The sequence below is a fragment of the Canis lupus genome, chromosome 26, assembly GCF_003254725.2.
Source record: "Canis lupus dingo isolate Sandy chromosome 26, ASM325472v2, whole genome shotgun sequence".
Taxonomy (NCBI): domain Eukaryota; kingdom Metazoa; phylum Chordata; class Mammalia; order Carnivora; family Canidae; genus Canis; species Canis lupus.
Window position 1 is genome coordinate 30218583 of NC_064268.1, and position 22430 is coordinate 30241012.

The window sequence follows — 22430 nt, forward strand, 5'->3', positions numbered from 1 at the left end:
GCCTCTGCCTGCGGCTCTGGCGGGTCTGTCCGAGGGGAGGCTGGCAGCAGCTGAGGCTGGAGGCAGAGGCTCCCTGGCCTTTCCCGGGCTGCCGTGCCCTGAGCCACCCGGGGAGCTGGGGTCCCGGGCCCCTGGGTGGCAGGGTGTGGAGGCCACTCACACGGGTGAGCTCCGGCTCCCCAGAGCAGCTTTTGGAGGATGTGGATGCCTGGTGCATGCCTAGAAGTCTTGGGGGCCAAGCAGGCCAGGTGGGGAAGCTCGCGGGCTCTTCTGATTGCCCTCCCCTCCTCTCCCAGCTTTATCACCTTCCGCTCCTGCGCGTACCTCGACAAGAAGCACACCATCTTCGGGCGGTAAGAGAAGCTGCCGTGAGGTCCCGGGTGCTGGTGCAGGGGTGGGCTCCTTCCCAGGGGGACCTGCTCACTGCCTGTCCCCTGCGTCCAGCTCAGTGCCCGTCTGCCCACATGTGTCACTGCTGAGGTTCTGGCTGTGGAGAAGTGGGGACCTGGAGCATTTCTCTTGGCCAAGGGGATGTTTGGCTCAGCACCTGCCGGCGGCCCTGCCCAAACTCACCCCCCTCGGGTCCTCCTCTAGATGGTTCCAGATCTGTGGTCTGGGCCACATCCTTTCTGTGCTTTTGTTCTGTGAAGGCCCAGATGGTATTTCCAGCTTTGTGGCTTCGTGGTTGGTCACACCCCTTACTCGGCAGTCAGAAGGCACTGCAGCTAGTGTGGCAGCAGCGGGTGTGGCTGAGTCCCGATAAAACATTATGGACAGAGCCGGGTGGCCCGCTGGCCCTGCTCTTATTTCTCCCCCCAGCCCCTCCTCCCTAGGCCATGTGCCTCATCCCTACCCCTCTGCCTGCCAGGCCATGGGGACTTGGCTCTTGGGGGCACCCTGCCCTGGTGCACATTCAGAGGTACCCCCGTCCCTCTGCCACAGGGTTGTCGGGGGCTTTGACACACTGACAGCCATGGAGAATGTGGAGAGTGACCCCAAAACTGACCGCCCTAAGGTATGTGCCAAGGGAGAATGGAGGGACCGCCGTGTGGGCCTGGCACCAGCAGATGGGTTTGGAGGGTCTGCTGCCTCTTGGCGCTGGCTCACTGCCTCCGTCTGCTGCTAGGAGGAGATCCGCATCGACTCCACCACCGTGTTTGTGGACCCATATGAGGAGGCTGACGCTCAGGTGAGGCTGCCACCGGGGAAGGGGGGCGGGGCCCCGGGGAACTGGCCTGGCCTGCGGGCTCAGGGCCACCTGTTTGCCCTGCTCCACCGCAGATTGCCGAGGAGCGGAAGAGGACACAGCTTGAGGAGGCAGCGGCCCCGGAAAGCACAGTGAAAACCCGCCAGCCCAAGCCGGGGAGCCAGGGGCCCCAGACGTACCGCCAGGGGGTGGGCAAGTACATCAACCCAGCAGCCACGTGAGTGCAGCGCGGGGCTGGCCGTTTGCATGGTGCTCTCCAGGCTTCCCAAGGCCCACAGGCCACAATGTGCCAGTGGCGGGGAAGCACCAGGCTTCGGGGCTGAGCAGTGAGCAGGTGTCCTGGGGGCCACCGTGCAGGCTGGAGATTGAGGACTTGGGTGGGGACTGCGTGGCTGTGACGTCACATGCAGCAGGTGCTGTGGGAGGGCGTGGGAGGGCGTGGGCGGGCGTGGGCCTCCAGCTCGAGGAACTGATCCTTCTCTTTCCAGGAAACGTGTAGCAGAGGAAGAGCCCTCAACCAGTACAGCTGTGCCTGTGGCCAAGAAGAAGCCCAGCCGAGGCTTTGGGGACTTCAGCTCATGGTAGCAGCAGGTCTGCCCCTCTGGATCCCCGGGGGGGTCTGGGGGCCGGGGGCCTGTGTCCACAACCCCGCGTTTCCTGCCTCGTCACCTGCCCGTCTGACGACACCTCGCTAAAGCTCTTGCTTGTTGCCTGAGGCCCCCTTCCTGTGGCCCGCAGACCAGCCAGCAGTGTGGGCGAGGAGGGCCCCCGACTCTGGCTTTCCCACCCTCCCCCACCCCGGCTGTCGTCGTCTCAGGGACTGTACTCAGTGTATCACCTGGGACCTGGTTACACACACAGAATCGCAAACCCCGGACCTTCCGACCTGGGGACTCGGGGCAGGCTCTGCGCTCCGCTGACACACCTTGGGGGGCTCTCGCTGCCAGTGGCTTGAGGACCCTGCATGGGAGCCTTGCCATTAGTTTCTAAAACCTCTTCTGCTGCCTCTTGCCTGGACTCACTGGGGCCTGGCCACCCACCCAGCAGGGACTCTGGGTGGTCACAGCCATGTTCCCCGTGGGCCTGCTCTGGCCAGCCCAGGTGTGGGCTGCACCCAGGACTTCCTGCCTCTCTGCCTCAGGACAGGCACAGGAGCGCCCGTGGAGCAGCTGTCCGGTTCCTGCTGCTACTGATGGATGCGCCGAAGGCCCTGCCCAGCTGGCGTGACCCCCCTTCCACCCTCAGGGTCCCTCCTTGGCTCAAACACTTGACCCCTCGCCCTAGCACTAGGGCTTCCAGACCAGCCTCACCAGCGTTTCTGGACTTAAAAAATCCCTTCCCTTTTTATTTTTCTATGTCTTAAAAAAAAAAACTTAGCACTTGCTTGCCTGCCCTTTCTCACTAACTGTTCATTCTGGAGCGTGTGCCTGCATGGCTTCCACGTTCTCGACACTGACACCACTACCTCGGCCTTCCCAAAGCACCTCTACAGGAGCGTGGGGATAGCTGTCCACCCCTCACCCCCACTCCCAAGACCTAGTCCTCGAGTCAGCATCGGCCACAACCCCCTCCAGCTTGTCACACTATCGTTCTGAGGCTCTGTCCCCGGTTCTTCCCCTCGCCCAAACCTCAAATCCATCAGTGAGTGTCAGTAGTGGCTCCAGAATTTACCTGGGCTCTGCTTTTTCCCATCTTGGATGCTGAAACCCCAGACCCACGCCTTGTCTCGCCTGCCTCTGTTCAAGTCCCTTGCACACACCCACACAGATGCCATCTGGGTCACCTTCCCAGAGCTCGTCAGCCTGTTGGCATTTTGCTTCCCAGCAGTCAGTGGCTCGCCTCCGTGTGAGAACAAGGTCTGTGCCCCCCACGCACCGTGCCCTCTGCATACCCTACCTGTGAGTGCAGCCAGGGCCTGGGGCTCTACGGTGACCACTCAGCCCTCTGTGCCCATGGCCAGGCCTGGCCCTCTTCTTCACAACCTCATCACGACCCCTCCCGGCTACATCCAGACATCTGATAGCTGGCGAAACGCTTGTGTCCCAGTGTCTGTGCCCAAAATGCCTCCAAGATCCGGGTTCACCCAGGAGGAGAGGGCTGCGTGTGGTGACAGCCAAGTGAACACACTTGCAGGCCACCAAGTAGTTGCTGGTGGCTCTGGGTGCGGGCAGAGGCCCTGGAGAGGGGGTGTCCCAGAAGGCTTCCCCTGCAGCCTTTGGGGGAGGGGGAGCCCAGGTGACCAGACCAGAGCCACCACAGGAGCTCGGAGACCCTGACCCAACACTCCCAGCAGGAAGCCGGGGCTGTCGGCCGAGAGCAGAGTGCCCGGGACAGGACGTGCGACTGAGAAGGACAGGTCTGACATTGGAAGCTTTATTGTTCAACCTCACACAGACACAGAGGACGGAGGGCTGGACATGGAGGCTGAAGGAGGCTTGTGCACGTGAGCTTGGCAGTCCTGCTCAAAGGGGCAAACCTTCGGACTGCTGTCCATCTGTCCGTCCCTCCAGCTGCGCCCAGTGGCCACACTCACCTGGCCCCAGGCAGGCCCGGGCCACCCTGGCTGCAGATCCACCCAAGGGTCTTTGACAAACAAGGGTTTACATTTCTGTAGGTTGTTCTGGAATTTAGTTTTCTAGATATTAAAACCACTCAGATTTTGTAAGTACCTGGTGAGGTCACCAGGTAAATTAAAGGACTTTTGGAAAAATTCCCATGTCTGATCTCGCCTAGTATCTGACAGATGCCATCAAGAATAAGTGTTAAGGTACAAAAATACTATATATATATGTAGATATAAAACGGCAACAAAACTAAACCACGCTTCTAAAGCAGATGTGCTGCGCCAGAAAACACTACATAGTTTTAAGTTAAATGCATTTATGGTCCTGGCATCCCCTCCCCATTCTTCAAGGACAAAAATACTTTAAATAATTTAAATAAAAGACACAGGATGATATTTACTGTTTAGGGATTTAAAAGGGTGGAACATTCCAACACTCCACCAGCATATCTGGTTGTGGTCTCGAGAATGTCCTTCCCTGGAGCCAGCTCACGGTCTGTTCATTTGGTTTCGAAAGGAGCTTCGATTTTGATTTTTCGGAAGACCAACAACAAAAAAAGTGTTGAGTTTTCGTTGGTATCAGTTACCAAAAACAAAAAAAACCAAAAAGTACAAAAGAAGGCCTAAGACCACTGGTACAAATGTTTCAATGCCATCACAAAAGACAATACAAAAACCAAAGTGCTCAAATCAGAGGAGCAGTAAACTTGCCCAGAACATACAAAAGCTTTAAATAGGAGTTCAGTATGTACACGGCTCGCTCAGAAGACCTCGGAGCGCCCTCGGTTTCCGGGAGGAGCCGGCGGGGCGTCGGGACGCGGCCCTGTCCCGCGGCGGGCGAGGAGCCGAGGCGGCGAAGGTGGGTTTAGGCGAGGTTTGCAGCGACGGGTACACGCTCCGCGGCGAAGGGGCGCTGAGGACGGAGGTGCTTGAGTGCCAGCTGGGGGGGACCCGCGCGGTGGCCGGAGCGCCCCGAAGGCCGCGGCTCAGCGTGACCTTGGACACCGGGGCGCGGGCTGGGGAAGCTGTACCAGGACGGGCCGGGCGCTCGGGGGCTCGACGCTAAGCTGTCCCCGTCCGGCCGGCGCCGCATGGCCCCACCTGCCCGCCTTCCACCCGAGGCAGAGGCGCGGCCCACGGCGGCCTGGAAGGGGCGCTCCGCAGGGACCCGGGCGCCGCGGCCCTTCCCTCCCCGCCTCCCTGGGCCCTTTCCTGCCCCGGGCACTGCCCCCCGCACCGGGCTCTCCGGGCTCTCCCAGGCCCTGGGGCAGCAGGCCGGGCCCAGCGGCCGCAGTCAGGCCAGAACATCGAAAACCAAAACTTAACTGGGAACGGGTTTGGGCCTCTGTTCTCTGAAAATCGGCCAAAACCCTGCAGAGTGCCCTCCCCTTGCAGAGGCACAGGTGGGTTGGAACTTAAAGTACGTGGTGGAGACACAGGACGTAGGAGACGGCCCAGGTCCCCTCTGCGTCAGCTCAAGGGACAGAATCAGTGGGGCGCAGGAGACCCATTTCAACTTATAAAGTTTAACTGTTTTGGAAGTTTAACCTTTCCTGAAAAAATTTTAAAACCATCTCCCAAATCTCAAGTTTGGAAGTTCATCCCGCTGGTCTGGCCTCTTTCGTATGCAAGAGTAATTCTTTTTCTTCAAGTACATCAGAGTAGAAAAGGAGATCCGATCGGACTCGGTCCAGTGCGTTAAACTCTGCGTGGACCACCCCGTCAGCGGCGGACACAGGAGCCCCGCTTCCAGAGCCCTGCCCGGCTGCAGCCCCCCGCACGTGTGCACCTGCGGCCCCCTGGAACAGTCTCTGCTAACGCTCTCGCTTTCTAGCTAAGGAAGCTATTGGCTTAAATAAACAAGATGTTCCATCAGACATATTTCTCTATTTATAGCTTATTATCTAAAATGTGATCAATGGGGTCTTCTAGTTTTGAACAAGGCTTTAAAAAAAAAAAGGTCCCTTGGCTTTTTTTTTTTTTTTTTTTTGACTTGACTGTTTCTGGAAGATTCCTACATGAGCACTATGCTTTCACAGCTCATCTGCAAGCGGAATAACCCATCTGTAGTTTCACGAATTAAAAAAAAAAAAAAAGTGGCCTATAGTATCCTCACTCCAAAAGAGGGGAGTGAACTCGCTCTGAAAAGCCCTTAACCCTGTGGTCCATGGAAATTCGGTTTGGTTTTCTATCAGACATGAAAGAGCGCAGCCAAACTCCATCTTAAAGGCATAGCTTAGAAGAAGGTATTAACTAGGCGGTTAAGTCATCAGTCGGTTAATTCTTTCTCTAGAACTTGAGAAGTTAGAAAAAGGTCACGGAAACATTTCAGAAACAGCCATGTACGTGAACAGGACGGAGGCTGGAGGGACACCTTACCACCGGATCGGCCGGGACAGGCCAGCCCGCAAGGTTCAAGTTCAAGAAATACTGTCATCCAGGATGCTCCTACGTCTCCGTTACATTTACAGTCTCTCACAAAATAGTATTCAGAAGAGAACAAAGTTTTCACTTTACTCCCAACCATTGTCTTTGATCATGTGGGCAAGCTCAATAATAAATTTTCCTTCTTTATATTTCTGACTGCTCTCAAAGGCATGTTCCTTGAAAAAGAAAAAAAGTAGAAAGAAGGTTTCAGGGCAGGATTGACTTCACTTTTCAACTTCATTACACTCTTGGCAAAGAAAATAAGCGTGTGGTATGAAGTCTCGCCAGGTGTCCCAGGGTGGAGGGGGGCGCTGTCTGGGTGACAAGCCCCCACGGGGCAGGGGCAGGGCAGTCCCCCGCCACGCGTCACTGCCTTACAGGTGAACTCACGGGGAAGGGTAGTGCCAGCTTGTTCCTGAGCGTCCACGTGCGCAGGGGAATCTGGGGGGAAGGAGGAGGAGCGAGGTACTCCCCGCAGGGGCTGCAGGTAGGAGGCAGGCGAAGGCAACTCTCCCGGGCGCCCTGGGGATGGTTCCAGATGCCGGGGGGGGGGGGGGGGGGGGGGGGAGAGAAGGCCCCCCCCCCCCGGGGATGGGCAGTGAGGGAGGAAGGGAATGGGGCCGGGGGCGGCACGCAGGCCCCCTGGGCCCATCTCCACACTGGCGGCCGAGTCTCCTCATGTGTGATGGGCAATAGGGCAAGAAGAACCACCGGGAATTCCAGAAAGAGGGAGCACGGGTGGCCTTGCCCGGGCTGATCAGCGCGGCTGCCAAGGGCCACTGCGCCAAGGCGGCCACACCCACGCGGCCAGGGTGCCAGGGACAAATCTGAGGTCAGCAGGAGGGGTGGGGACAACGGGAGCAGGGCATGGGGTGGGGGCAGAAGCTGCCCTGGGGCTAAGCCCACTGTGGGGGTCGGTGGGGTGGGGGGGGGCAGGCCTCGGTGGGGGCCACACGGGGTCTGCGGTCGTCACTACCACAGAGTAAAGTCACCAGCCACCCTGGGCCCGGCCAGCCAGTGAGTGTCCTCTGCACGAGTGGGACACGGCCCCCATTCCAAGGGACCCTCAGAGGGCGGAGGTGTGCAGGGCGGGGTCGCCTGGCCCTCCCCGCCCCCATCCAGCCAGGCTGTCACCCCCCTGCCCCGGGTGCGCCCAGGTATGACATCATCTTTAACTGGCTCAAAAGAAATTCTATTTCAAGACACGGATTCTTTGAGGCTTCCAGTGGGAGGTCTTAACTCCTTTGCAAATTTTGTTTCCGTCTGTACCGTGTCTGGTTACCGCAGCGAAGTCCGTGCGGTCGCCGCGGGGCCGGGTACTCACGTATTTCCACCCGAGCGTGGTCTTGCAGTTTTCACAGTAGATGTCTGCGACCGCGTGCAGCCCAGTGAGAAGGACCCTCTCCTCCGCGGGGCCGCAGCCCACGTTCACCCTGCAGGGGAGAGGGCAGCGCTGGGGACGCGGTTACAGCCGCCGCCACCTCCAGCCCGGGTGGTTCTTCCTCCAGCAACCGGTCACCACAGGCACCAGAGCTCAATCCCCTGCCTCCCCGCCCCTGCCCACCCCCCTCCGTGAGAAGGAACAGCTGGATTTCCCCGCGGGCGGTGACCCCAGTTCTGCTGTGTGGAGCGCAGTTAAAATCAACACCCCCCCCGCCCCACAAATGGGTCAAGGCCACACTGCGTGCAAGAGCAGCCCTTCCCCGAACCCCGAAACCCTCGGACTGAGAGAGGAGAATTCCTTAAGATCATATGAAAACACTGGCTCGGGGCAGCCCGGAGTGGGGGGCGGGGGCCAGCAGGTTAGCGCCGCCTTCAGCCCAGGGCCTGATCCTGGAGTCCCAGGATCGAGCCCACGTCAGGCTCCCTGCATGGAGCCCGCTTCTCCCTCTGCCTGTGTCTCTGCCTCTCTCTCTCTGTGTCTCTCTCTCTCTCTGTCTCTCATGAATAAATAAAGAAAATCTTTAAAAAAAAAAAAATGGGGATCCCTGGGTGGCGCAGCGGTTTGGCGCCTGCCTTTGGCCCAGGGCACGATCCTGGAGACCCGGGATCGAATCCCACGTCGGGCTCCCGGTGCATGGAGCCTGCTTCTCCCTCTGCCTGTGTCTCTGCCTCTCTCTCTCTCTCTTTCTCTGTGACTATCATAAATAAATAAAAATTAAAAACAAAAAAACCAAAAAACCAAAAAATACTGGCTCATCCTAGCGCACCGGGGACTCTAGCCACACGCTCGGCTGAGTTGTTAAGCGCCCGAGCGTGGAAGCAGTACGTGACCTGACCATGAACACAGCACGCCTCAAGGCCATTGGCAGCAGTACTCACACAGAATTGAAGAGGTAGGCTCGTCCCTGACTTCCCTGAAAAGACTGCAAAGAAGAAAAAGTTGTAACAGATTTATTGTGGCAAAATGAAAAGTTCTGCACTTGGTGATGAAGGTGGCAAGACCGTTTCAGGTCACGGAACCCAACGCGAGTAGAGGGGCCGCCTCGTGGAGCAGTTCTGAGCAGTGCTCGGGGGGGGCAGTGACCACAGGCCTCTGGGACCCTGCACCCCACAAAGGATTTTCCTTTTAAGTGGCTTGCTGGAATTAGGAATATTACAGGGGCGCTTGGATGGCTCAGTGGGTTAAGTCTGCCTTCGGCTCAGGTCGTGATCTCAGGGTCCTGGGACCTGCACCGGGCTCCCTGCTCCACAGCGAGTCTGCCTCTCCCTCTGTGATCTCTCTGGCTCTTACTCTGTCTCTCAAATATATAAATAAAATATTTTTATAAAAAAAGAGATTTATGTATTTATTTATTCATGAGAGACACGCAGAGAGAGGCAGAGACACCGGCAGAGGGAGAAGCAGGCTCTGTGCAGGGAGCCCGATGCGGGACTCGATCCCCAGACCCCCCCAGACCCGGGATCACGCCCTGAGCTGGAGGCAGGTGCTCGGCCCTGAGCACCAGGCGCCCCGGGGCACTTAGGTTCTCAGCAGGACTTTCATCCTGAGGCGCTGGGTTAAGGTCAGGGCGATTTCCACCTAGCAGGCCTCTGCTCTTCAGGTAATTAGAAAACAGCTTAATGGCTTTCGAGGCTCGTTCAAAGAAGCATCTGGAATCCCTTTCGGCCCACCACATCACGGATCCTCGTGGGCTCGCTTCAGAACGAAGACCGTGGCGGCGCCCAAGGCCGACACCTGCTCAGGGAGGTCACCGAGCCACACGGCTGCGTCCGGGGGCCCCGAGCGGCTGTGCCTGCCGGGCCGCCCAGAGCCCGCCTCGGAAGGCAACCAAGAGAGCGGGTACCGTGAGCGGCAGGGGGGCCGGCAGGGGGCGAGAGGCCCTGCCTGTGTCACCGAGTCCACTTTACATGATGAGCAGAAATGAGACAACCGCCACTATGACCTAGTCACAACCCAAGTGGAGGGGCGCCCGGGTGGCCCAGTGGTTTAGCTCCGCCTTCAGCCCAGGGCCTGATCCTGGAGGCCCGGGATCGAGTCCCCATCGGGCTCCCTGCACGGAGCCTGCTTCTCCCTCTGCCCGTGTCTCTGCCTCTCTCTCTGTGTCTCTCATGAATAAATAAATAAGTCTTTAAAAAAAATAAAATATAGGGGATCCCTGGGTGGCTCAGCAGTTTGGCGCCTGCTTTTGGCCCAGGGCGTGATCCTGGAGTCCTGGGATCGAGTCCCATGCCAGGCTCCCTGCGTGGAGCCTGCTTCTCCTTCTGCCTGTGTCTCTCTCTGTGTCTCTCATGAATAAATAAATAAATAAATCTTAAAAAAAAACTAAAACCCAAGTGGATAAGTGTTCTCCTGAGTAAAACAAGAAGCCAAAGCAGAGATTCCTGAAAAGGCACAACCTCCTGACAGACTTTGCTTCTGAAGGTGCGAGGGACCCACACAGCCCAGGAAGGCAGACCCGTGAGAATGGGGGGTTGGGGGGGGGCCGTCATGACCACGAGGGCGGGTGGGAGAGAGCTGTCCCCCTTTCCCGAGGGAATGCTCGCTCATCTACTGTGTTTGGATGGTCTTAGATGCTCACGGGAGGCTGATCACAGCCCCTCACATACCACCAAAAAAGGACGCAACTTAACAATCACGAATCGGGCTGTTCTTTTCACTCTGCGCAGGGTGCCCAGAGCCACTGTATGGCCCGGTCCACAGCAGCCCTCCCAGGGGTTCTTCTGAATGATCCAATTTTCCCCCAAACCCCCAAGATGGCCTGTTTTCTTCTTAGCCACTCTGAGCCTTTAACATTTTTTAATTTCCTCATTACCAAACTATTTCCACAGATTTTCTAGACCTCCTTGTGTTTTTCTAGACTTCAGTGTGTCTTGGCTTTACGCTGGCCTTGCTGCTCTGACGAGTAACCTACTCACCTTGCTTTTTGTGGTCTTCTGTCCCGGCTGCCTAGTCCTCCGAAACCCACCTCTGTGCAAATACCACGCCCAACATCACACCGAGATCACGGTGCAGTCACACTCAGTCACACACAAAACTGTCATCAGTGCGGCCCAGAAGGCTCTAGACTTCTAGGACACAACCAACCCAGGAAGGTTAAATGTCCACCTACTAATTAGGTACGATCATCGTTAAGCGGATGGCGTCATTTTCCAGACACAAACCACTTGCCTTGGAGATCAGCTCATCGTGGTTGGCCAGGTGGGCTCTGCAGTGGACACAGCTGTACGTTCGGTGACAGTTTGGCAGATAAGCTTGGAAAGTTTTGGATTTTGTCATCTTCACCATCTCGGCTGGGCACTCCTCGCTCAGCTCAGGGCTGGCCCTGGACGAATTGCGGCTCTGCTGGATTCTCTGACAAAAGAAACACTGAAATATGCACGCAAGAGCCGTTGTTGTTCGGAGGGCGTGTGGCACGGTCCACACAGCTGGGCCGAGAGAAAAACGTCACAACCTGTCAACGAATCAAGACAAAGCGGTGGGTTATGGAGGGAATGAAATACTTCAAGGAGGTGTATTTAGGATGTGTGGGTTTTGAGGAATAGGGCAGGGGGTGCAGAGCTAGAAGATCTAATTCTTTAATATTAGACATAAAAGAATCCTCCTCACTGTTCCACCATTCTCTTTTTTGTTCTTTTAAGATTTTACTTATTTATTCATGAGAGACACAGAGAAAGAGAGAGAGGCAGAGACGCAGGCAGAGGGAGAAGCAGGCTCCCCGCGGGGAGCCTGATGAGGGACTCGATCCCGGGACTCCAGGATCATGACCTGAGCCGAAGGCAGATGCTCAACTGCTGAGCCACCCAGGCACCCCTCCACCATTCTAATGGTAGTTGAGAGTGGCAAGTGGACTTCTTTCACATATAAATAATTTGAGAAAAACATCTGATTAAGTACATTTTATGCCACGTGTGGCTTCAGAAACATAAAGAAAAAGCAGCCAACAAGCCTGCCACCTGAGTGAGGCCCTAGCAGTGCTGCATACATCTTGTCCCAGATCATGGAATTAGTGACTCAAAGCACTATGACATTTATGAATATGCATGATGGATCCAGTTTAATTAATCATTAAGAAGTTAGATATCAATCCAGAAATAAACACTTTACAGGGTCAAATGATTCTCAAAAAGGGAACCAAGATGATTCAGTGGGGGAAAGGTCAGACCTTTCAAAAAACGGTGCTGGTGCTGTGACAACTGGATTTCCACAGGCAAAAAATGAAGTGGGACCATTATTTAACACCATATACAGAAATTAACTCAACATGGATCAAATACCACAATGTAAGAATGAAGACTATAACCTCCTAGATGAAAACATAGGGGAAAGTGTTCCTGACATGGATGTGGCTCGATTTCCTGCAAATGACAACAAAGGCCCAGACACGTATTTAGATTTACAGAAGGTAAAGGGAGACAAGAGCGGGGCAGGGCACCTGCAGAATACCAAAGAAAGAGAAATAAAAGTCTGAGAAGTATCCAGAAAGGGATACTTGCTTTCAACAGAGCAAGTTCCTAAGTAAGACAACAGAATCCAGAAGGCTGTCGGGAAAGGTACCTTTAAGATCCTGGAAGATATAATGGCTCTTCCAGAATTCTACATCCAGTGAAAATATCTATCAAGAACTCCGGAATGACATTTTCAGACAACTAAGTTTGACTTCAGTAAAATATCACTAAAGGAAGCACAAGGATGTGCTCCAGACAAAAGCAAAACACCACTATGTAAACATCAGAGGAAAAAAAAAGGAAGAGTGAGTAAAGAAGATGGTAAGTCCGTGGGTAAACAGGACAGCAGGATCTTGTAGCGCTTTAAAAAGATAGGACTGTGTGGAGCGCCTGGGGTGGCTCTGTCGGTTGTGTCCAGTTCCTTTTTTCTTTTTTTTTTTTTTTTTTTGAGTGTCCAGTTCTTGATTTCCACTCAGGTGGAATCTTAGAGTTGTATGACTGAGCCCCACCTCAGACTCTGCACTGGACATGAAGCCAAATCTGCTTAGGATTCTCTCTCTCTCTCTCTCTCCTTCTGCCTTTCCCTGAACCCTGAAAAAGAAAAGATATGACTGTACTACATGACCACGATAACACAGCTTTGATGAAAAATTTCTGGAGTCCTTGTATTAGTCAAAAAAGTAGATATAAGTATTGGTTAAGCTTCAGATTCTGGTAAAGTAGCGTTGTTTTTATAGAAGTTTTATCAAAATCACAACAAAACCTGTGTAACTTCCAGAACTACAAAGGAGTGTATCAGTGAATGATAAAATGTCAGTCTAAAAGGAGGCAAGAGGGATCCCTGGGTGGTTCAGTGGTTTGGTGCCTGCCTTTTGCCCAGGGCGTGATCCTGGAGTCCCGGGATCGAGTCCCACATCAGGCTCCCTGCATGGAGCCTGCTTCTCCCTCTGCCCATGTCTCTGCCTCTCTCTCTGTCTCTCATGAATGGATAAATAAAATAATTTAAAAAAATAAAAGGAGGTAAGAAAGGGGGCCTCTGGCTGGCTCAGTTGGTGGAGCATGCATCTTTTGATCTCAGTGTTGTGAGTTCAAGCCCCATTTAGGCATAGTTTACTTAAAAAAAAAAAAGGCAAGAAAGGAGAGGAAAAGAAATATGATATAAAGAAGAGGACAGAAAAAAAAAAGACGCACAAAGGAAGGACGATTTTTTTTTTAAGGAAGGACAATTTAAGCCCAAATATATCAATGCTTATATTAATTATAAACGGACTAAATCCAAGAGTTTAAGGTTTCTGGACTGGACAGAAGACAAAATCCACCTAGATATAATCTACAGGAGCCACACCTTAAAGTAAAGACAAAGAGTGGCTGAAAGAGAAGGCTAGAAACCTGGGTGGTGGCAATACAGAATATGGTTTATAATTATTTGCTAAAAATGTATTTGTTTTATGTATTTTTCATATGTATGCAATTCACAATAAAGAAGTTAAAGTAGTAAAAAGATTGGGAATCTGGCTGGTTCAGTCTGTAGAACATGTGATTCTTGATGTTAGGGTTGTGGGCTTAAAGCCCATGTTGGACGTAGAGATTACTCTAAAAAAAAAAGAGTAATAAAAGGATAGAAAAAGATATAATATGCAAATAATAAAAGAATAATCACATAAATATATTAACATTTTCCTTAAATAATATTTAAGAGAAGGCTTTACTAGATAGAAAAATGGGCTATTTTGTAATGATAAAAATAGCAGAGAGACAAATAGTAAATCTTACTACCTAATAATCAAAATATATAAATCAAACACTGACATAACTGCAAGGAGAAACAGATAAACCTTTAATCAGAATAAGGTTACTGGGGGGGATCCCTGGGTGGCGCAGTGGTTTGGTGCCTGCCTTTGGCCCAGGGCGCGATCCTGGAGACCTGGGATCGAATCCCACATCGGGCTCCCGGTGCATGGAGCCTGCTTCTCCCTCTGCCTGTGTCTCTGCCTCTCTCTCTCTCTGTGACTATCATAAAAAAAAAAAAAGAAAAGAATAAGGTTACTGGGGATGCTCAGCTGGCTCAGTTGGTAGAGCATGTGACTCTTGATCTCAGGGTCATGAGTTCAAGCCCCATATTGGGCATAAAGCTCAATTTAAAAAAAGAATAGGGGGATCCCTGGGTGGCTCAGCGGTTTTGTGCCTGCCTTTGGCCCAGGGTGTGATCCGGAGTCCCGGGATCGAGTCCCATGTCGGGCTCCCTGCATGGAGCCTGCTTCTCCCTCTGCCTGTGTCTCTGCCTCTCTCTCTATGTCTATCATGAATAAATAAATAAAATCTTCAAAAAAAAAAGAATAGGATTACTGATTATAGCATATAAATAGGGTAGACATTACATATTTATAATAGACCTAAAATATAGCACAGTATAAATATATTTATATTTTATTATGCCTTTCAGTGACTGATAGAATGCAAATGATTACAGGCAGAGAGGATGTGCACAATGTGATGAACAAATTGGACCTAAAAGACATTGAGAAAACTCTATCTAAGAACTGCAGAATTCACATTCATTTAGAGCATGCAAACAGGGACGCCTGGGTGGCTCGGTGGTTGAGCGTCTGCCTTTGGCTCAGGTTGTGATCTCAAGGTCTAGGATTGAACCCTGCATCGGGCTCCCTGCATGGAGCCTGCTTCTCCCTCTGCCTGTGTCTCTGCTTCTCTGTGTCTCTCATGAATAAATAAATAAATCTTAAAAAAAAAGAAGCACACAAACATTTACAAAAGACAACCGTACAACAAGTCTCAACCAACTTCCAAGTATTGGAAACACAGTATAATCTCTGCCCACAATACACTTAAGTTAGAAATCAATAAGAAAAAAAAATCAATACGAAACCAAGAAAAAAATCTTCATATGCTTAGAAATTCAGAAATATACTTCCACACAAATAAATGGGAAGATAGTCTGTCCTCATGGATTTGAAGAATACTGTTAAAATACTCATACTAAAAGAAAAAAAATAATAAAATAAATAAATAAAATTCTCATACTACCCAAAGCAATCTATAGATTCAATGCAATCCCTAACAAAATACCAATGGCATTTTTATAGAACAAAGAATCCTAAAATTTGTATAAAATCCAAGAGACCCCAAATCGCCAAAGCAATCTTGAGAAAGAGGAACAAAGTTGGAGGTATCACAGTGCCTAATTTTAAACTGTACTACAAAGCTATAGTAATCAAAGCAGTATGGTACTGGTGCAAAAACGATCAATGGAATGAACAGAGTCCAGAACAAAACTCCTACAGGTTCGGTCAATCTAGGACAATGGAGGCAAGAATATATGATGAGTCTCTTCAATAAAGGGTCTTGGCAACAGTGGTTAGCTATATGCAAAAGAATGAAACTGGACCCGTCTTACATCATACACAAAAATAAATTCAAAATGGATTAAAGACTTGAATGTAAGACCCCAAACTGTCAAACTCAAAGAAACCATAGGCAGTAAGCTCTTTGATATCATTCTTAGCAATATGCTTCTTGGACCAGTCTCCTCAGACAAGGGCAACAGAAAATAAATGGGATTACATCAAACCAAAAAGTTTTGCCACAGCAGAAGAAACCATCAACAAAAGACCACCTATGTAATGCGAGAATATACTTGCAAATCACACATCTGATAAGCAGTTAATATCCAAAATATACAAAGGACTTAACGTAACTTTTTTTTTAATGTAACTTTTTTTTTAACGTAACTTTTTAAAAAAGATTTTATCTATTTATTTGACAGAGAGAGACAGAGAGCGAGAGCGCAAGTGCACACAAACAGGGGGAGAAGGGCAGGGTAAAGCAGCCTCCCCGCTGAGCTGGGAGGACTTGATCCCAGGACCCTGGGATCATGACCCAAGCCAAAGGCTCAACTGAGCCAAACAGATGCCCCAGGACTTAAAACACAACTTAAAAACAACCTGATTAAAAATGGGGGGTGCCTGGCTGGCTCCGTTGGTAGAGTGTGTGACTCTTGATCTTGGGGTCATGGGTTTGAGCCCCACGATGGGTATGGAGCCTACTTAAAAATACATGGGCAAGGACACCTGGGTGGCTCAGTGGTTAAGCACCTGCCTTTGGCCCAGGGTGTGATCCTCTAGTCCCGGGATCGAGTCCCACATTGGGCTCCCTGCATGGAGCCTGCTTCTCCCTCTGCCTGTGTCTCTGCCTCTTTCTCTCGTGTCTCTCATGAGTAAGTTAATAAAATCTTTAAAGAAAAATGGGCAGAGGACTTTACCAGACATTCTTCCAAAGAAGACATCCAGATGGTCAACAGACACAAGAGAAGATGGCTGACTCAACATCACTCATCATCTGGGGAATACAGATCAAAACTACAATGAGCTATTACCTCACACCTGTTAGATCGCCTATTATCAAAGAGACAAAAAATAACAAGCATTGGCAAGGGTGTGGAGAAAAGGGAAGCGATGCCCAAGGGTCCATCGATAGATGAATAAAGATGTGGTACATATATATAACCGAATACTATGCAGTCATAAAAAAGAATGAAATCTTACCATCTCACCATGAAATCATACATGGATCAGCATCAACAGTACTGCACTAGGTGAAATAAGTCAGAGAAAGATAAATACCATACAATCTCGCTTGTATGTAGAATCTAAGCAAAAAAAATGAAAAGAAAAAAAAAAAAAACAGAAACAGACTCACAGATACAGAAAACAAATGGTTGGTTACCAGAGGGGGCAGGGGTTGGGAGATGGGCAAAATAGGCAAAGGGGATTACGAGGTATGAACTTCTAGTTATAAAAGAAGTCACAGGGATATAATGTACCCATAGAGAATATGGTCAGTAACTTTATAATAACTTTGTATGGGGGCAGAGGATAACTAGATTTGTGGTGGGGATCATTTCATAATGTATGAAACTATCCAATCAAGAAGATGTACAGTTGAAATTTTGTTTTAAAGATTTTATTCATTCATTCACAAGACACACACACACAGAGAGAGGCAGAGACACAGGCAGAGGGAGAAGCAGGCTCCATGCAGGGAGCCTGAGATGGGTCTCGATCCCAGGACTCCAGGATCACGCCCTGCGCCGAAGGCAGGTGCTTAACTGCTGAGCCACCCAGGGATCCCTACAGCTGAAATTAATAGGATACTATCTGTCGATTATTCTCTGATTTTTAAAAAAGCATAGTCTGAGGAGAGAAAAGGAATGTACTTCTATATACACATGGGTCTAAGAATAATGGAAATTAAAAGATGTTTTTATTAATATTATGAACAATAATAAAATAATTACTTTCTAGTTCTTAAAAGGAAATGTAAAAAAATAAATAAAATTTAAAAAAAGGAAATGTATAATCTTATAGGATGTATATTAGAAAATATGACAGGTGGAATTAATGAGCTAAACACCCTTTTTAAAAAAGATTTATTTAAGATTTTATTTATTTCTTTTACAGAGAAAGAGCGCGTAAGCACAAGCACAGGCAGTGTCAGAGGGAGAGGGAGAAGCAGGCTTGGGAGCCCGATGTGGGGCTGAGCAGCGAGTCCAATGTAAGGCTTGATCCTAGGACCTTGGATCATGACCTGAGCTGAAGGCAGATGCTTAACTGACTGAGTCACCCAGGCATCTTAAAGATTTTATTATTTATTCATTTATTTGGGAGAGAGAGCAAGAAAGAGAGCCCAAGTTGGGGGGAGGAGGAGCGGCAGGAGAGGGAGAAAGATTCCAGACTGAGCAGGGAGCCTGAGGTGGGGCTCGATCCCAGGACCCCGGAATCATAACCTGAGCCAAAGGCAGACACTTAATCGACCGGGCCACCCAGGCGCCCTTAAATACTCCTCTTTATTTTTCATGTTCACAGCAGCTTTATTCATAATAGCCGGAAACAAGCCAGATGTCCACCAATATGTGAACAGTTCAACAAACAGTGGTACGTCCATACCCTGGAGTACCTACCACCCAGCTGTAAAAAGGAGCAAACTATTAACATACCCAACAACCGTAAAGATTCCTTTAGGAATCTTCAGAGGCTTATGCTAAGTAAAAAGATAAAAATAAAAAAGCCAACCCCCAAAGGTGACGTACTACATTATTCCATTTATATAATATTCTTGAAGTGATAAAATCATGGAAATGGTGAACCGATTAGAGGATGCCAGGGTTAGGAAGTGGGCTGGAGGGCGGAGGAGCAAAGTGGGTGTGGATGCATAATGGCAACAAAGGGAATTTTGCTGGATGATTTTTTTTTAAGGTTGACTTTTTTCCCCCAGAGATTTTTTTTTAATTTAAAATCTATTAATTAACATATATTATTAGTTTCAGAGACAGAGGTCAGTGATTCATCAGTGTTATATAACATGCAGTGCTCATCACATCAGGTGCCTTCCTCAATGCCCATCACCCAGTTACCCCTTCCCTCCCCACATCCCCTCCAGCAATCCTCAGTTTGTTTCCTATGATTAAGAGCCTCTTAAAAAAAAAAAAAAAAAAAAAGAGAGAGAGTCTCTTATGGTTATTCTCTCTCTCTGATTTCATCTTGTTTTATTTTTTCCCCTCTTCCTCTATGATCCTCTGTTATATTTCTTAGATTCCACATGCAAGTGAGATCATATGATAATTGTGTTTCTCTGACTTATTTCACTTAGCATAACACCCTCTAGTTCCATCCATGTCATTGTAAATGGCAAGATTTCCTTTTTTGATGGCTGAATAGTATTCCAGCGTGTGTGTGTGTGTGTGTGTGTATGTGTGTGTGTATGTGTGTGTGTACGTACACACCACATCTTTTTTATCCATTCATCTCTGGATGGACATCTGGGCTCTTTCCATAGTTTGGCTATTGTGGACATTGCTGCTATAAACACCGGGGTGCAGGTGCCCCTTCAGATCACTACAGTTTATTTTTGGGGTAAACAACTAGTAGTGCAATTGCTAAGTCGTAGGGTAGCTCTATTTTCAACTTTTGAGGAACCTCCATACGGTTTTCCGGAGTGGCTGCACCAGCTTGCACTCCCACCAACAGTAAACACCCATCTTTAGAAGTTAAAAAAGTAACAGAGGAACAACCCAAAGAAAATATGAGGAAGTAAATCAACAGGAAAAAATGTAATGCAGCAGACAAGAAAAACATGGATATACAAAAAGGATCAACAGAGCCAAAAGTTTGTTCTTGGAAAAGACTAATAAAATTGATAAAGTTTTGTTCCACTGATTGGGGACAGAGGGGGAGAAGAGGGATATAAGTAATAACCTGGCAGAAATGGAAATGGGATATCACTTTCTTTGGATGAGATTTATGGGTAAGAGGATGTTGTGATCAATTTAATATATTTTAAAATGTAAACCACACAAACAAATTCCTGGAAGAAAGATAAATGAAAAAGAGGACTCAGGAAGAAACAGCAAATCTGAGTGACCTGAAAAACATTAAAGAAATGGGAATGAACCAGCTAGTTTAACCTGAACCAAACCTTGATCAGGGCAGTGCAAAAATGAAATTCACTTTAATTTTCTTCTCATGCACCAAGATGCAAGTACCCTAAATCACTTCACCAAACAAAATCTAATACTATTTTAAAAGGATAATAAAATACAATTAGGTTTACATTATCACAGGAATACAAAATCATTTAATGCTAGGAAATGTAGTTAATAAAATGTGCCGCCTATTATTCTTTCAATCTGTTTATCTCAATAGATGCAGAGAAAGTATTTGACAAAATTAAACGTCCATTCACAATTTTAACAACCTTCCGTGCAGACTAAGAATAAAAGGGAACTTCCTTATCTGTTAGGAGACATCTATAAAAATGAAACTAACAACCCACAGTGAACATAATGCTTAACGATAAGACTCTGAAAACATTCTCTTTGAGAGCAGGAATGAATCTGGACACCACCGCCTTCCCGCAGCCCTAGAAGTACCAGCCATCTCAGCAAGGCAACAAGGCATTAAGATTAGAGTGGAAAACAGACACTTATATACAACAGTGTTAACAACCCAAAGTATCTGAGAATAAATTCAGAGACCTGAAACACCTCTACAGAGAAGAGTGTAAAATTCTGAAAGACAATGAGGAATACCTGAATAAATGGAGACGTACCAAGATCAGGACCGGAAGACACTGTAAACATGTGAATTCTTCCCAAAGTAATTTTTAATTTTTTAATTTCATTTATTCGTTTTTAAAGATTTTTATTTATGAAAGCAAGCAGGGGGAGAGGCAGAGGGAGATGGGAGGGAGTGGGGGAGAGGGAGAGGGAGAGAAAGAGAATCTCAAGTAGACTCCATGCTGAGCATGGAGCCCAAAGTGGGATTGATCCCATAACCCAGAGATCATGATCTGAGCCAAAACCAAGAGTTGGATGCTTAACCAAATGACCCACTCAGGTGCCCCTAAATTTTATTTAAGTAATTTCTACACTCAACATGGGGCTCAAACTTGTGACTTCAAGATCAAGAGGAGAGCGCTCTACTGCCTGAGCCAGCCAGGCGTTCCCCCAAAGTAATTTTTAAATTAAACGTAATTCAAATCAAAATACAGAAAGATGTATTGGGGTGTGTGTGTGTGTGTGCGCGCACGCATATGCAAGTCAGGGAGCCAGTGAGAGGCAGAGGGATTGGATTCTCAAACTTATCCTGGAAGTGTCTACTTCCAGGAGGGACAAATTTTCCTCAACCCTCTGGGGGTCCCCGGCTGGGTCTGAAAACTAAATTGGCCAAGACAGATTAGCAGCAGCAGGACACACAGATTTTACTGAACGTTTACGTGTCCCTGGGGCCTTCACTAGAGAATGAAGACCCAAAGCAGCAGCAGCAGAGCAGGAAGCTTTCCTACCCTTTAGACAAAGACACTGTGAAGAACGGACAAGGTAGAGGGCTTTGGCCTAGGGGGCAGTCAGTCCATGGTGAAGAAGTAACTAGAAAGACAGGGTAGGTTTAACAAGGTTTGTGCAGAATTCTTGGCTCCAGACTCCCTGTCTCTGGTGCTCCCTCCTCCTGGTGTCTGAAGACCTGTGGCAGGAAGCGGGGGCAATGGGGAGGTCAAGGTGGCCCTCCTCTGTCATCTTCTCAACTGCCTCCAGCTTAAGGTATGCAATATGCCATGGTGACATCTTTTAGGGTGGTGCGTCCTGAGGCCCTTTGCATCAAAGGTCAAAACTCATGAGGACGCTCTTGGAGAGCGCCAAGGAAGCGTGTGCTCTACCCAAGTCCTGCCATTTGCCACTGGCATCGAGACAGAGCGGTGCTGGCACGGGCAGGGACACAGGGTGACGGGACCTGAAAGAGACCAGAAACAGGCCTATGCAGAGACAACACCAGGGCCAGCTCACTGGGAAGGAGAGGCTCCCCAAAATGGGGCTGGATGTTAGAGACGCCCAACGGTAGGACAAGAAAAAGCTGGATCCTATTTTATACCATAAACAAAAACTAATGGTTCGTCCCATTTCCCGACAGAGAAAATCAGCTAGTGAGAATACTGCAGAGGAAGATTCCCTACAAGGGACACCGCCCCCATCCCCACCCGCCCCGTCTACACATCCATCCTCCAAAATGAAGCGGTTTCTTTCCCCACTAAAGGTCTTCTCAACCGAGTAGTAAGGGACTTCTAAAGAAGTCTGAGTATATTAGACAGTCCCCATCAGGGATTCCCAGAACCTTTACCTTTTTTTTTTTTTCTTTTAAGATTTTATTTATTTGTTAGAAACGCAGAGAGAGAGAGAGAGGCAGAGACACAGGCAGGGGGAGAAGCAGGCCCCATGCAGGGAGCCCGACATGGGACTCGATCCCGGGACTCTAGGACGGCTGCCCCGAACCCTAACCTTTTAAGCCACCGTGAGGCCCACTGCGTTTCACCAGGGATTCTCTGTTGCCCCAAGCTGCTGGGCACTCTATGAAGTTGGACCCTGGTGCCCCTCCCATGCTGAGGGAGGTCGTGGAGGCAGCTCCTGGGGATGAGGGACCGTTTGGGTGATCCCCCCGGCAGGCCCCCACTTCCCAGCCCGACCCATGCTGGCCGCGCAGAAGTCGCAGTGCACACGTGTCCCCTGCCCCCCATCAGGGACGGCCCAGAAGGAAGCAAGGAACCTCGCCTTTTTTTTTTTTTAAACGGGCTCCACCCTTGAACTCCCAACCCTGAGATGGAGAGTCCCATGCTCCCCTGGCTGGGTGAGCCAGCCTCGGAGCAGGTGATCCCGGGGCGCCTGGCTGGCTCGGGCGGCAGGGCGTGGGACTCTTGATCTCGGGGTTGTGAGTTCGGGCCCTGCGCCGGGTGTTCAGATTACTTTAAAAAAGTAATCACTTTTTTAAATCACTTTTTTTAATC

At 49.7% G+C, this 22430-nt stretch overlaps 2 protein-coding genes and 1 non-coding gene across 11 annotated transcripts in view; 2 read left to right on the forward strand and 1 right to left on the reverse strand.

Moving 5' to 3' along the window:
• Nucleotides 1-3919, forward strand: part of PPIL2 (peptidylprolyl isomerase like 2) — a 26441-nt gene extending 22522 nt beyond the window's left edge. The window contains exons 16-21 of one of the 4 annotated variants that reach the window (XM_025474941.3): nt 297-353; nt 943-1015; nt 1127-1189; nt 1282-1424; nt 1535-1541; nt 1707-3919. In XM_025474941.3, coding sequence (XP_025330726.1) covers nt 297-353; nt 943-1015; nt 1127-1189; nt 1282-1424; nt 1535-1541; nt 1707-1922 — 559 coding nt within the window. In that variant the 3' untranslated portion in view covers nt 1923-3919. Of the gene's footprint in view, nt 1-296; nt 354-942; nt 1016-1126; nt 1190-1281; nt 1425-1534; nt 1542-1695 lie in introns of all 4 variants that reach the window. The other 3 variants (XM_049101904.1, XM_025474940.3, XM_035706286.2) reach the window with 3 other exon arrangements.
• The window catches only part of YPEL1 (yippee like 1), a 26129-nt gene continuing 7265 nt past the window's right edge, over nt 3567-22430 (reverse strand). For 2 of the 6 annotated variants that reach the window (XM_025474942.3, XM_049101910.1), the window contains exons 2-6: nt 10810-11092; nt 8520-8563; nt 7522-7630; nt 6588-6638; nt 3567-6373 (exon numbers count right to left, since the gene is read on the reverse strand). In XM_025474942.3, the coding sequence (XP_025330727.1) occupies nt 6284-6373; nt 6588-6638; nt 7522-7630; nt 8520-8563; nt 10810-10926 (411 nt within the window). In that variant the 5' untranslated portion in view covers nt 10927-11092 and the 3' untranslated portion in view covers nt 3567-6283. Of the gene's footprint in view, nt 6374-6587; nt 6639-7367; nt 7631-8519; nt 8564-10809; nt 11093-12595; nt 12615-16362; nt 16382-22430 lie in introns of those variants that run through there. The other 4 variants (XM_049101911.1, XM_049101912.1, XM_025474944.3 and 1 more) reach the window with 4 other exon arrangements.
• On the forward strand, nt 14141-14213 carry TRNAK-CUU (transfer RNA lysine (anticodon CUU)). The gene has a single exon. It is a non-coding gene; the product is annotated as a tRNA-Lys (tRNA).